Raw genomic sequence first — 14,205 nt, 5'->3', positions numbered from 1 at the left:
GGCAGGCGATGTTCTGTAAAACTCTCCTAAAGGACCTTTAGGAACAGCGTGGCAATGCTGCTTGTCTGGGATGCCAGTGGAAGGCACACCATAGCCTGCTCCTGATGTGTGTGTTCAGAATGTGTTTTTCAGGCAGATACCAGGTTACTTCACTTCTACTTTGAATTGATTGGCTTGGATCAAGGTTTGAACTAGAAGCTGTGGAGTAATGACAGCATGACACTGATTTAGCCCAGGCTAAATAGAAGGCCAAACTTGTTAGTGCCAGTATGTCCCTCTGTTGATGCGACTACATCATTTCTGCTTTTGCCAGCTGGCCAACAGTATAAACAGAATATGCTCATGTCTGAATGGAACGGAACATTGATGAGCTCTGACAAGTTTGATGGGTGTTTGAGGGCAGACATTCCTTTTAGTGTGTCTTTTTCACTGTAGTCATCTCAGTTCTTAATCTCTGTTTTTGCTCAGATGTTATGAGAAATGACAGGCCAAACTATGTCAATCTGTTGAAAAGAAAATCACTTCGTATGTGTGGATATAAGTGTTTGTATATTTATATGCAAATATATATATTTATATAAAAAAGATTTTCTTATGTAAATGTTAAATGGCTGACAGTTATCCTTGCAAAGTTTGTAACTCTTTTGCCAAAGAATCTGGAAAATACTCAGTCTTCTTCAATGGGCAATACTTTACTGAAGAGAAGATGCACTTTTGCTGTGTCAGTGTACAGAGAACAGAAGTGTTTTAATTAACCCAGTGTCAGCTAAACTCTGCACTTCAGCCTATTAGAAGCAAGTATGTTTTCTCTGCTGCATAGCTAAAAGCTGCATCCAAGTTTTCTATGATCCCAGGAGTGCATCCTGTGGTCTGGCGTGCTGCTAGCTTAGCAAAGGAAAGCATTGATTCCTCTCCATAAATCTTTGTTTCAATACTTTTTTGCATATTTAACATTTCACCGCTAGATGAATTTCAGTCCTTTGACTATCACTTGAGTCAAGTGGTTATGTCAGTTTTCCACCCATCTCATAATTCACCAATCAGTCCATATCTCTCTGATTTGGATACAAGGATATTGTGAAAGACATGGTTGAGAGCCTTGCTGCAGTTGCATTAAACAATATCTGCTTCTCTCCCCTTTTCTGCATGATTTCCCATCAGTAAAGCTATGCTGATGGTTCCCATTCAGCTTCTTGGCCTTCATGTCCTCAGGGTTGCCTTCCAGAAGGATTTGTTCCGTAACATTCCTAGGGACTCAGATTAGCCTTCCAAGTTTGTAGTTTCTCAGGTCCTTTTTCTTGCCCTTCTTGAAGGGAGATGTGGCATTTGCTTTATCTAGTCACTGTGAATCTTCCACATTAGCCAGGACCTTTCAAGGTGGATCAGACAGGGCTACAGTGCAGCAAATCGCATACAACACCTAATATTCCATCTCAGATTCCTGCAATTGTGTTACAATCAATTCTCCATTGTAACTTGGCTTTGAGGTCTTTTCTGTTGTTTCTCTCACTTCCTAAATTAAATTCCAACTGAAAGCATAGATTTTTTTTTTTTTTTTCATGGAATTGCTCTTTCTGTGCTTCTGAATTAAGCTTAGGACCATTCTGTGGCTTTCTTCTTTAAAAAAAAAGTGTTGTGAACCTTTCCTTTTAGAGGAAAGTTGCATTTTCATCCAGACATTAAATTGAATAGCACATTTAATGTTTGGAATTTGACCTTTTAAAACTTGACAACCTGAAGGTTTGGATATCTCTGTGATCATTTTTCAATTTCATTCTTTTCTAATGGCCTTAGAAAATTTTATAAATGCAGGAATCTCATACATGAATTAAGATCTAGAATAACTATTAACAGGAACATTAGGAAGAAGCTAAAATATGATGGTTAAAATCTAAGTATTAGATGCAGAGTGTAGCGTGCCTCAGAGGATAGTGGCAGTAAAAACCTCCTGAGATTCCACAGGTAATGTTGTCCAAAGCAAAGGTTGAAAGTGTGCTATAACTTAATTATGTATTTTTATTAGCACAACAGAAAGGTAACCAGATTTTCAGTTAGGTTTGTACTGCCTTGCTACTATTAATGGATGTAAAAGTAAATAAATGAACTGTCAGCATCTGAGTCTCAAACTGTCAGATGGGCCTTTTGGGCAACCAGAACACTCTATTTGACAGGGGCTGGGAGGAATGAAAAGCACCCTTAGGGATGTGCAGTACACAGTTGGTGGCACTGTCCTTTTCTGCAAAATGCCCTTTCTTACCTCAGAATGCTCTTCTTTTGCTCCTCTCTTCCCCTGTTTTTCAGCATATACTTGCATATTCAGCATATACTTGCAGACACTTCTAACTTTTAAAGCTGAAGCTGTTAGACAAAGATAGTTAGGCAGGGCTTTGACAGGTCTTATGGCTAGGGAGCAGTGAGTAAAATTGGTGTTGAGGACTGCCCAATGTGGGGACAGAAGAGCAGACAAAGGTTGCATGTATCTACTGTGAAGGGGAATGGAGGACAGTGAGAGCTTCAACAACACTGTGAGGCAAAAATAAGCTGTCTAAATACCTTTGAGTGAAGACTTTATTAGTTTCTCCACAAACACAGCATTCCATGTGAATGCTGGGAGCAGGAAAATACAGAAAACAAGCCCTGTATAGTGCAGACTAGTTCAGAAGTTCTGAGGTTGTAGTGAATAATTAAATACCTGCTGAGCTGGATTGTGGCAAAATCCCTGGCCTTGTATAGTATGTGCTGCAAGGCAGGTGAGCATTCAAGATCCAGGTGAGTTATGTTCTGAAAATGAAGCATACCCCTCAACACCAGCTCTGGCAAAATAGGAGGACGTCCTTCAAGGTCGAGCACAGAAGAGTCAGTGGGATAATGGATGTGCTGTGGAAGCACTGGGCACTTGTCTTGCTCTTGTCTCTTGTCTCTTTTGCAAGGCATGTTCTCCAGCTTCAGGGTAAAGCTGGGTATGTGTTCCCTTGTCAGTATACGTCCAGATGATCACTGTCTCTTGGAGTATATGAAGCCTGGCCATCATCCTCCAAAGAAGTATCTCCTAACAAGGACACATCAGTGAAAAAAAAAGATGTAGACAGTCATGTTGTCATTCTGCTAATACTATGCTGCTGGGGAACCTGAAACTCAACAGTGGCCAGGGTTGTCAGACTGACAGGTGAAATCAGTGTTCAGCACCAATATTTTGATCATGTGATCCAGAAGTACAGGGAAACAACTTGATTAAAACTGTATTTTCATTATTATTAATAGCTCTATATAAAGGTGAAAGAACTGTAAGATCTCATTAGCTTAATTATTAATCTTATCCCTTATAAGCTTCCCTTTGTTGCTTTACTGTCTCACATTTTAGTAACCAAGGAGGCTTTTATTTTTTTTTTGTGTGTGTTTCTGAAGTCCTGCAGTATCTAGATATGCTGCAGAATAGTATATTTTTAGAGGACTGTCTCTGCCAAGGAAATAGTTTTGCCATTTTATGGTGTGGATATGATTAAATTAGATTAAATTCTTTAGCAAATGTGATTACTCGTAATTCACTAATCATCACCCCAAATATGCTGGGGAAGGTTTTCTTTTCTCATTTATCTTGAGTATGTAATTTGGAATGTGAAATGTTATTTCCATATTTTCAATTTAGAATATATTTTTCTTATATTTAATTACAATTCCATGCACACTTCTGTTATGTAAGAAAAGTATTAAATCATCCAATTCATTTGAAAAAATGATGAATTTTTCAAAGGGCCACTGTGCTAGAAGTAAATTCTACAGCTTGGGAAGTTTTACATAACTTAAGAGCTGCATTTCCTTTCACAATTGCTTCATTTATGCAGTTCATTAAAACTTGTTCAGTGCACCACTGCTGAATATAAATAAAAACTGCAGCAGTAGTATAGATTACTTGGATGCCTGAGCCTGGGTCTACTGCTGGCTTTAAAGCACTAAGAAACTTCTTTCTTGTTCTATCTGGAGAGGAAGGAGCCCATCTTCTTTTCTAAGGATTGTTAATTCTGGATTCCTAAAATCATTAACTCCTTCTAGAGACTGAAACTCCTTCCCATTGCAGCAAGCGTGTACAAACTAATGCAGTAATCGATGCTTGCACTACACTGCAGAGATTTGTTTTGATGACAAGAGCCCTGTTTGGTGTCACCGGTGTTGAATGCTTGACGCTGCAGAATAATTTGGCTTGGAATCAGGACGCAAGGACCTTAAGGACTTCTTTTCTATCGTCTCCTTCACACTGAAGTGGATTTTTGCTTGCATTTCAGTTTTGTTACAATTACAGGCTGGAATTCGGCAACCTACTAGATGCCAGTTGTGCTTTTTTAACCGTTCCCTTGCTGATGCTGCTATGTTTGCTGGGTTTCTTCAGTTTCTGCTCCATACGTTGCATTCAGGGTCAGGTAAACAAGTTGCTATACAGTGCTGAAGTTTTAGATATATTTTTGTATTTTATATTATTTTAAAGTATATTTTTCCATAAGCAGATTTCTTTAACTGTATAGTTTGAGTGAAGATGATGTGTCCTCTGAATGTAAAGTATTAATTGAAGCATATATTCATGTTAAGCAGGGAATAAGGAACCGTTTGCTTCTAAGTCTGCATTTCAGTTATGTTTATACTTTGAAAGCTCATATCAAATTTTATATTAGTGATGCTAATGGCATGAGTTTTTAAACAAAAATTTGTATTTTGAAAGCGCACATCAAAACATAAATGTGTTTCTGAGAATTAATATTCTGATTGCATTATGACTGGTTTGCATTTTGGAGAAGGCATGGGTAAAGAATCTAGAAATTTACTTTAAAGAACAAATAATGACCTTGTGTATTATTTCTCTTTGGCAGAAGACTATTGATATGTCTTCAATCCCCTGAACTGTCCTATTGTTAGTAGCTTTAACAAGTTCAGATTGGAATATGATTCTGTTACTTTTATTTTTGCGTTTTATTTGGGGAAGAGAATATTCAAATCCATGCACATAGAACGAGAATATGTTTACTTAGCATAATATATAATTACGGTCATGATAATAATGGCCTATAATAAATTACGGTAGTGGTTTTGTATATTATCTCTGCATCATCATAGTGATGTCCTTCCCTGATTCAGAAAGTGCAATGCATCAGCCCTCTCCTGGTGGTGGTGGTGGTGGTAAATATCTGTATTTTGGAATAAGGTCCTCAGCTAAATCTCTGCAGAAGCATTAGACAAAGTGAGAGGAAGGAGTGATGACTGCAAGTTCCTTGGGGCTTATGCAGTGTGTTGAGAATAACAAATATCCTTTAAAGCTTTTATCTAAGTAGTTGATAGGACTGTTTGTAAAAGTAATTTTTGTAAAGTATTTTTTCACTAGAAGAATTATTGTGAAAGATTGTGTGTTAGAGTAAGTCATGAAACAGGTTTTATCCTTTCAAATATTACAGCTGTGTTATTTAACATATTGTAAGAAATCCATGTGTGAATTCATTTCTTAGAGAATAAGAGTATACTGAGGACAGAATCTGCAGAGATGTGTTGGAGAAAATGTGAATAGAGTTGGAACTGAAACAGCAGCAAGAATATTGGGAAAACAAGATGCTGCTAAGGTTGGAAAGAGACAATGTTCAGCCTTAGCTCTTCAAGTTTAAAGCGGAAGATTGGAGAAAACCTGTGGTTAATGTCAAAGCCTTGCACTGTCTCTCACACTTAAGTTGTTTATACCTACATAAAGAAGGTAAACCCTTGTTTCTTCTTCAGGCTACTCAGTGTGTTAGACAGCTGTAACCTGCCTTTCAGAGACCTCTTGCACATTTTGGCATAAGTAGATGAAAAAGGTCAAATAGGTTTGGGATTGAGAAGTATAGAGCTGTAATACCCTGCGTTGCAGAGATTCAAGGCTGTGCCGAGGGCAGTGTCATACAGCATCATGGCTCCAGCCTTTGGAATAGCATAGAATTGGAGAACTAGATGATACTTTAAAATCACATTAGTCCCACTGTCATTGGTCCAGTTTTGGTCTCTCTTGAGAACATCTGACTTTTTGTGTGATCGAGTTACAAAGGATTATTAAACCAGACCATCTGTATCTCTCTGGCCATTAAATTTCACTCATCTCTCCCTCATAACTACAGTTCAGTTAAATATTCCACTTTGATAATTAATCTGTGTACTGCAAGAGGAGAACCTGAGAGACTGAGCTGTCATCAAGGTCACTTTCATGTCAGGGTGTTGATTACGTGTGAAGGTGCCCAGCAGTCAAACCATGCTGCAGAGTAAAAGCAAAACCCAAAACCACCACCATCAAAACCTAAAGTTCTCCATCAGTGTCACCTGTAAGGGGTTTTGGTAAAAGGTTTTAGACAAGGCACCTGAGCCTGGCCTCTGGCCAACCCCTCAAGGGCAAGGGTGGTAGTTTTCAGACAGCAGCAAGACTTGTATGCTATCCTCTCTTATTACCACTGTGATAGATTACATCCATCCCATCATCTTCTGCACACCCAGTCCTTAACTGGTTGACTGACTTTCCCTATTTCTATACCAGTTTATCCTGGTCCTAGTGTGGAGCCATTTCCTTGTCTGCCCTTCACTGAGTCTTCTTTTTTTCCAGTTCCTATTTTCAGTTTGTCAGGGTAGCTTTAAAGACCAGTCCTAGTGTCCTGTAACTAGCCATTCATTTCTCCTTGTAGTCAAGTTACCTATGAATCTAATATGTTTCTGGTTTATTATCTAGAATGGTAATGCGAGTGTTGACTATTCCTGTATCTCAGACAAACATGACAGACTGCTTAATGAATACTTTGGGTTTTTTTGTTACCAATTTTAGCAGTTTAGAATATGCTTTTCTAAATAGCTTTTTCACCTTATGCTGGTTTTATTTAGATATTTTTTCTGGTGTGACTCTAACATGGCATGCTCATAAACAAAAGTCCTGCTCAACTCAAGATACTAGACATCTGCTGTAACCTGTGTTACTGCAGCGGTAGGAAATGACATTGGGTTATTATCGGCACTTTGGATTTTTTTAGGTCTTGTCTCTTCTCTTGCTATCCTGAAGGTGACTTGTTTTGTTATAGTGTTTTTTTCAGGAACTGATACTAAGTTAACTGGACTACAATTTCTAGTCCCTCTTCGCCTCCCCTGTCCTTTAAAGATATGTGCTGTGTTTGCCATTTCTTAGTTTAGTGGAACTTCATCCGTACTCCCCAGATTCTCAGGAAATAATTGTTTCTGGTAGTGAGGTAGCTTCAGATAGGTCTGTAAGTATTCCAGGACTAACTGAATTAGCCTAGAGTGTACTATATCTAGGTAGTCTTACTGCTTGGTACCGGATACTAAGTACCAAGGTCTAAATATTTGCAGAATGATCTCGATTGTTTTTGCATACTTTGCTGTTTGCATTAATTTTGTCTTGTATGCTTCCAGGTACCCTATCACTGGGTGATATTACTCTCTCCTAGGCAAATTCTTGCTGATTGTTCACCTTCTTCTAGCAAACGAAATATTTATGACTTATCTGGTCAGTCTTTGACTGCATTTTTTTCTTCTTCTGTGTTTGCCTGGTTCTACTTCTGATATTGGTATTATTTATTCAAGTGCTTCTGTGATTGCTGGACTCCTTTTGCTGTCATGGCTGCTTCCGTATTTTCTCTAAAGTTGGGGTGTTTTGGTTTTGTTGTGGGGTTTGGTTTTGGGTTGTTGGTTGGGTTTTTTTTTTTGTTTTCTTCTTATAGAAATGTTTTGGATTTTAATTCTGCTCAGCTTCATTCCCATTTTAAAGGTGACAAAGTTTATTCCCTTTCATATTCTTCACTATTTCTTCTCTACTGGTGGAAAGCAAAGCTTCAAAGGTCCTTTGCTAGTTGTTTTCCTAGTGTCAGTGATCTCTCATTGTGTGCTCCAAGGATTCTTCCTACAGTATTCCCCTCTGAACTGGGGAAATGAAAACCTTTAAAACCTCTTGTTATCTTCAAATGCAGCGTAATGGAGGATTCTGATGAATGCTGATGATAAAAACAATTAACCACTCCTCCCCCAAACAACAAAACAAAAAACACCCAAGCCCCTCACTAGGCTCTAATCTTCCTAATGTGGTGTTCTGGAATAGGTCCCCCACCATGGTACCGCTGTGTTTTTCTCTTTAATCATGATCCATTTAATGTGCTTCCTTTCCTTGTACAGTTCTGAAGATTGGGACAGCTAGGAACTTTTCCTCCTCAAACTTTCATTTGCATTGTAATATTTGGGATTAATATTCTCCTTCAATTTTCATGAGAGTGAAATCATAATTTGATTACAAAATATAATCTGTTATTTCTGAAGTGACTTGTGCAGCTCTGCATGACTGAGTTCGTGACATTCAACAGAAAGGGTTACTGTCTTTCTGCCTTCCCGTTCCTGTGGTCCTGCAGATAAGGAAAAGCCTTGTTCCCAATTGCTGCTGTTTCTATGAGGATGTTTATAAACACTGTGAATTACCTTCTTTATCTGAGCAGAAATGCTTTTCTTCTTCCCCCACATTTTCAAATATGGCTCCCTGGCCATAGCCCATTTTGGTCACCATTTTTGCAGTGGGTGCTACCAGGCCACTGATACCTCACTGGGCATTGTATCCTTGGGACTTCTAAGGCTCTTTCACAAGCTTACACTTTTTAATGTTTTGCTTATCCTTGTAAAGATTTCTATGTACTCTGGCAGTGTAGATACACCCTGGGGGTTGAGGAGAATCTGCTTTCTGCTTTGATTTTTGAATTATAATTCATTAATAAATCAGCCTTTAACAAATATTAAGATAAAGAATATTCAACTGAATCTTTTTTTTTTGTTTGGTTTGTTTTTTTTTTTTGTAGGGGAAAAATATCGGAAGAGACCAAAATGAATATATTACCTTTGTTTCCAGTTAACACCTACTCAGCTCAATTGCTTTTAAATATCCATGGGGGGAAGAAGGAGGGAAGAAAACACACACTCGCAATCAACCAGTAACCTTCCCCAACCCCCCTCCCATATTACCCCACCAAAAATAAAATAACCCCAACCCCCAAACCACCACATGCCCCACACTTAAATAGCTGAAAACTTTTTAAGCTATTTTGCCTATATGGGCTTTTAAAAATACTTTCTCCCAGCTCTCTGTAAAAGGCAATGAAACCAAACCAAAAACATCCCCCCCCCCAACAAAACAACCCCCTAACCCAAAAAAACTCAAGCAAAACCAAAAACAGAACCCCAAAGAGAAACCAAACCAAAAAAAAAAAAACCAGGGAAAAATAAAATGTGTTATCTGAAGAACAGCACAGCATACTTGAAGTGCTGGCAGCTCTTTCAGAACAGCAGAAAAGTTATTAAGAGCTGGTCAGGCTTTTAGTGTCCAGGAGAGCTCCCTGACTGGTTTTAAACCACGACACCATGTCTCCAAAATTACTAACCCATCTGATATTTTGAGATAACTTGCCCTGCGTTTTGCAAATTTCATCCTACACTGAACAGAAATATTATCAAGAGATCATGCCAAATCAAAAACAGGGTTTATAATATGCAAAAGGAAAGGAACTCAGATAAAACTGCTAACACAAGCTAGTGTCAATATTGAATTAGAATTAGTTAGCAAAACCAGATTTATTCTAAAAAGCTCTACATTTCATAAAGGAGATCTCCATCCATCCATCCATCCATCCATCCATCCATCCATCCATCCATCCATCCATTCATCCACCCATCCATCCAGCTACAGAATTATTTTCCATTCAAGAGTAATCAAAGTCAGCAAAATCAGCACTCGGAGCTAGCACTGAGACAAAAAAAGAGTTTTCTTAAATCTTTAGATACCACAGTATCAAAAAATCAATTAAATGTTTGATGCTGAGAACCATGTTTTCTGGTATCCTCAAGAAAATGTTTAATAAGGTTTTTAAAAGAACTTTTCAGATTAATGGGAGTTCATGTATGTTGTTTAGTATTTTCATCGCTGAGTCTCTCCAGGTTCATCAACAGTTGAAAAGCTTTCTGAAGACCTTCTGAAGAGAGTTTTCTGGGGGCCATCCCTTTGCGAAGTGCATATATTCTTGGACTCACATGCTTACAATAAGCCTTACACATCCTCAGAATAACATTTTGGACAGTCTCTGGGATAAAAATAAGCATCTAGCTGGAAAGGGTTAATGAGCTCTTCAACACCATCAGTGTTTGAATAAAGGGACTAAATAGTGTTGTCTCAGGGAGTCACATGAGCAGACTCCCTAGAGGTTCAGGAAACTTAGAATAGCTTCCTTGTTGCAAGTTCATATCACAATATGAACTTGTGTTCATATTAAAAGTTTTAGAAACATTCAGAAATCATCAGCTTGCTACTTGACCAGATAGGTCATGATTTTTGGCTTCAAGTTTTCAGTTGGCAAGATTAGTAATCCTCGCTTTTAGTAATCCATAACGCTAACAACACTGAAATGATTCAGGTAGGAAGTTCACATTGTGGAATGTTCAGATGGGCCCAGATGTTTTTGTGTTGAAAGTTCTTTTGCAAGTATTACTTTAGAGAAAAGTTCTTGGAGAAAAATTCTTAAGCCGTCAAAGAACACAAGTGTAGTACTTTCTTCTGAAAGTGTAAAATGTACTAATTAAAAAAAAAAAAAAAGTCACAATCTATAAAATACAGATGTTTTGCTGCATAAATATGTGGATAAGAAACTTGTTACATTGAGCTGAATGATCTGAGAGGCTGGCTCCAGCTTTGGCAGCTATTGGGGTCACAGGCATGTGTGCCAGATCTGTACCCCAAATATGAGTGTTGTGCATAGAAGCTGTCACTTGTATGGAGTGCTAGTCTTTATTTGAACTTACAGAATGTTAGCTTTCAGAGTTTAGGACATGTGCCAGCAGGGAATTTAAACCCAATGTGATTATGTATTTTCTGCACAAAATAAAACCTAAACTTCACAGTCACATGCTGTATTCTTCCCTCATACTGCATGAGCCAGCCTGCCCTTTAACTGTGCAATTGGTAAAACACAGACCTCATTCTGCAAGGATTTAAGTTCTTAACTGTAGGTATCTGAAGTGCGTTGATTTGAGAGGAAGGAGATAATGAGCATTTTTGTGATGCTTTCTGTATAAATAAGTAGGTAGCTTTTGAATTCTTAGATTCTTTCCACTTAGATGCTAGGACTGTCTGTCAAGCTGGGTACTTGTGTATTTTCTCTTTATGTGGTTAGTTAGCAGCTTGACTAGAATGATTTAAACATACATTGTTTATACACTGAACTAGTTTTCTGACATGATAATGTGATTAGTATCTTTTTTTTTTTTTTTCTTGGGCATAGAAGTACTTTCTTGCTTAACAATATGACCTGTCACATCTGTAACAGAAGATGGATGTTTTTGTTGGTAATAATAGTGTGCTGAACGCATTTACCAAGAGCACGCTGAGTGGTCTTGTAACGCATGAAAACTCAAGCTACGAAGGAGGAAGGCAATCAAGCTGATACATGGAGAATCTTTATGTTTGTTAAAACATTCTGTAGCTTAATATATGGTATCTAGTGATCATTTCCATAAGTTACTGATCCAGTTTCATAGGCACTGTGGAAGATATAACAGAGGATGCTCTGGGTCTTTGATAAAGCTTTATTGTCTGTTTAATGCAGGCTATATTTGACTCTTAAAAATTAACAAAGGCAAATAAATTACCATTGCATATGTTAATTACAGTGATCTAGCCTGGCTATACAGGAAGACAGTTTGTACCATAATTTTAAATGCCACCTCTGAAAATAATTGGTTAAGTTTCCTAGTTACATGATAGAACTGCTTAGCAGCTACATGTTAGGCTCAAGTAAGTGCCCAACATGGGCTGACTGACTCTTATCATTAGACTGTCTGTTTCTTGTCTTAAGTAACTGCTGCAAATCTAGTGCATCTGGTTTTGAGCAAAACACCAGAAGTGCATTCTTTGCTGAATAGCAGTCTGAATGCAGCTGGGATGGATTTGGGGTCTGAAACATCTAGGGTTATTTTATCTTTGGTATTCAGGACTCTCTGGAAATCACCATGGCTGGTCATACACAATAATGGACTTTCTTGAGCTTGTTTTGGCTTTGCGAGAGAGACAAGGTTGCCATTTCCAGCACTTCTTAGCTTTGCAGGGTCTCACTTAAAACCACAGAATCCCAGCACTAGCTTTTGGTATGGGTAGTGCTGCTGAAGATGGAGTATTTTAGAGAAAATGCAGGTTTGGTGCTATGAATTTTGCTTTCCCTTTATTTTGAAGACAGGCATGTTGCAGATATAAAATCAACAGCAATTTGAGAGTTTTATTCCCCGTCTTGAAATTTGATCGAAGACTGCAAAAGACTTTCACAGAAAAAAACTGAACACATTTGTGTCTTGAAATTAGATTTTTGATAATAGCTCTTTGTCCAAGAGTAAAATAATCGAGCAGCAGCATGTTAATAGGAAAAATATTTAATTGCTGGCAGGATGCAACTTCTGAATTATTCCCTCAGGAAAAAAGGTTGTATAAATATGTACTTGTTTCACTCCATACGTCATAAGTAAATTGTGCATTATAACTGCAGATACATTTTTAATAATATGCTCTAAGTTGAAATATGTTTTATATGTTTTAGAAATATATCAGTAATACAAAAAATAATGTTTTCATAGGGTCTTATGTTTAAATTTTTGATACTTCTAAAGTATTTTTTAGAAAGTGTTTAAAAGGAGTTTAAGCCTCTATATCAATTATTTGCTCCATAGAAAAGTTGTTTTTTCTTCTCCATAATGTTTTAAATTTGTCTTATTTTACTGTGGGTTTTTTTAGTGACTTTTACCACTGGAGAGAGTACACTGTGTATAGGGGGGTTTGTTGTGAGTTTTGGTGGGGTGGTTTTGAGAACATCTGAAATTCTTAAGCTGTGCTCTTAGATTGTAAGTTTTTGCATATTGTTTACCAATTCTCGAGTCTCTGCAATACTAGTTCAGTAAAATTATTTTGTGTAATTAAGCAAATAGTATGACAGTGCAAGAATAGCATAAATAGGTGTTAAGTAAAGAATAGCAATGACATAGGATGATCAAGGAGAAATTGGTTTTTTTTGAAGCACAGCTGTAACAGAGAACTGAACTGCAGATGTCAAGACCCTCGTGTCAGTGTTGCTGGCATAAAATATTTTTAAAGCTCAGTTGGGGGTTTTGTTCCTTCATGTTTTAATTCACATATTCTATAGGTGTTTATGAATATAGATTAACTGACATTTTCTATTGTCAGCTCCTTTTTACAGCTGCAGATTCAGCCAAAAGTTTGTATGCCGGTGCTCTGCATTGAACTGAATTTTACTAGGACTCTTAAAATTAAGTAATTTTTCAAGAATGTGGACATTTTTTAACCCCAGTTCATGCATTTTTGCATGTAGGCCTATCACTGTCAATCAAGATTTTAAATTTGATAGCTACCTTTATGCTTTCTCAGCATAATGTCCATGCTCCACCTCAGCAGAGCAGCACAGTGCAGTTCCTGCACTCAGCTTCTGAGATCAGAAAGCAAAAAAGCCATGGGAGGCTGCATAGGACATAGCTGATGACTTGAAAGTGCAGAACAGACAGGAAGGGTGAAAGGGACAGAAGCTGAAGGTTTAGGTATGGGGAGGAGGGGGTGATTAGTATCAAGGGGTGAGGGGAAGAAGGGAGTTAAATACACAATATAAAGAAAGGACACCAAAGCCAGAAACAGGAGACCGCAGATGAATGATGGCAACAAAATGGACAGGGAAGAAAAGCAGCAAAGGGCAGGTAGTTGGTGGGGATGGGAAAACTGGCCAAGACAGAAGACACATAAGAGGACTTTGCAGGAACTTGGTGGGGAAGGATGCTAGTGGCATGAATCAAGTGGCCATGGATATGCAATAAACAGGAGGAAGAACAGCAAAGAAACTGAGGCCCAGAAGCTGAAGCTGGGGAAGGACAAAAATTGAGCAGGGAGCAATAGGGACAAGAGCAAAAAGGATGTCAGCACTTGGACACAAACATCTGCATGGTGGAGCTGACATTTATTCCTGCATGCTCTATTGCTGAGCAAATAGCTGTGAAACATGGAGGGAAAATGTGTTGTGCTTTGCCTGTGGCAGGCCAGCTCACCCAGCAGAGAGCTGCTGTTTGGTGTTACTGTTGAGTCCATTAATGAAAATTGGAGAGCTCTGTGCCCCAGGTACCAGTTTACTT

The 14,205-nt window shown here is 38.1% G+C and overlaps 1 protein-coding gene across 26 annotated transcripts in view; it reads left to right on the top strand.

Annotated features, from left to right (window-relative positions):
* RIMS1 (regulating synaptic membrane exocytosis 1) overlaps positions 1-14,205 on the top strand; it is a 302,937-nt gene that overhangs the window by 158,734 nt on the left and 129,998 nt on the right. Inside the window, exon 1 of one of the 26 annotated variants that reach the window (XM_057418885.1) lies at positions 4,117-4,415. The exons of the other annotated variants lie outside the window; for them this stretch is intronic. Coding sequence (XP_057274868.1) covers positions 4,364-4,415 — 52 coding nt within the window. The 5' untranslated portion in view covers positions 4,117-4,363. Of the gene's footprint in view, positions 1-4,116; positions 4,416-14,205 lie in introns of those variants that run through there. 26 annotated transcript variants of the gene reach the window in all.

This window comes from Pezoporus wallicus, unplaced genomic scaffold (assembly GCF_028554395.1).
Source record: "Pezoporus wallicus isolate ANWC-B61680 ecotype Strahan unplaced genomic scaffold, APGP_CSIRO_Pwel_v1 contig_4901, whole genome shotgun sequence".
Classification (NCBI taxonomy): Eukaryota; Metazoa; Chordata; class Aves; order Psittaciformes; family Psittacidae; genus Pezoporus; species Pezoporus wallicus.
The sequence above is the reverse complement of the archived record's forward strand: the minus strand, read 5'-3'. Positions and strand labels throughout refer to the sequence as shown.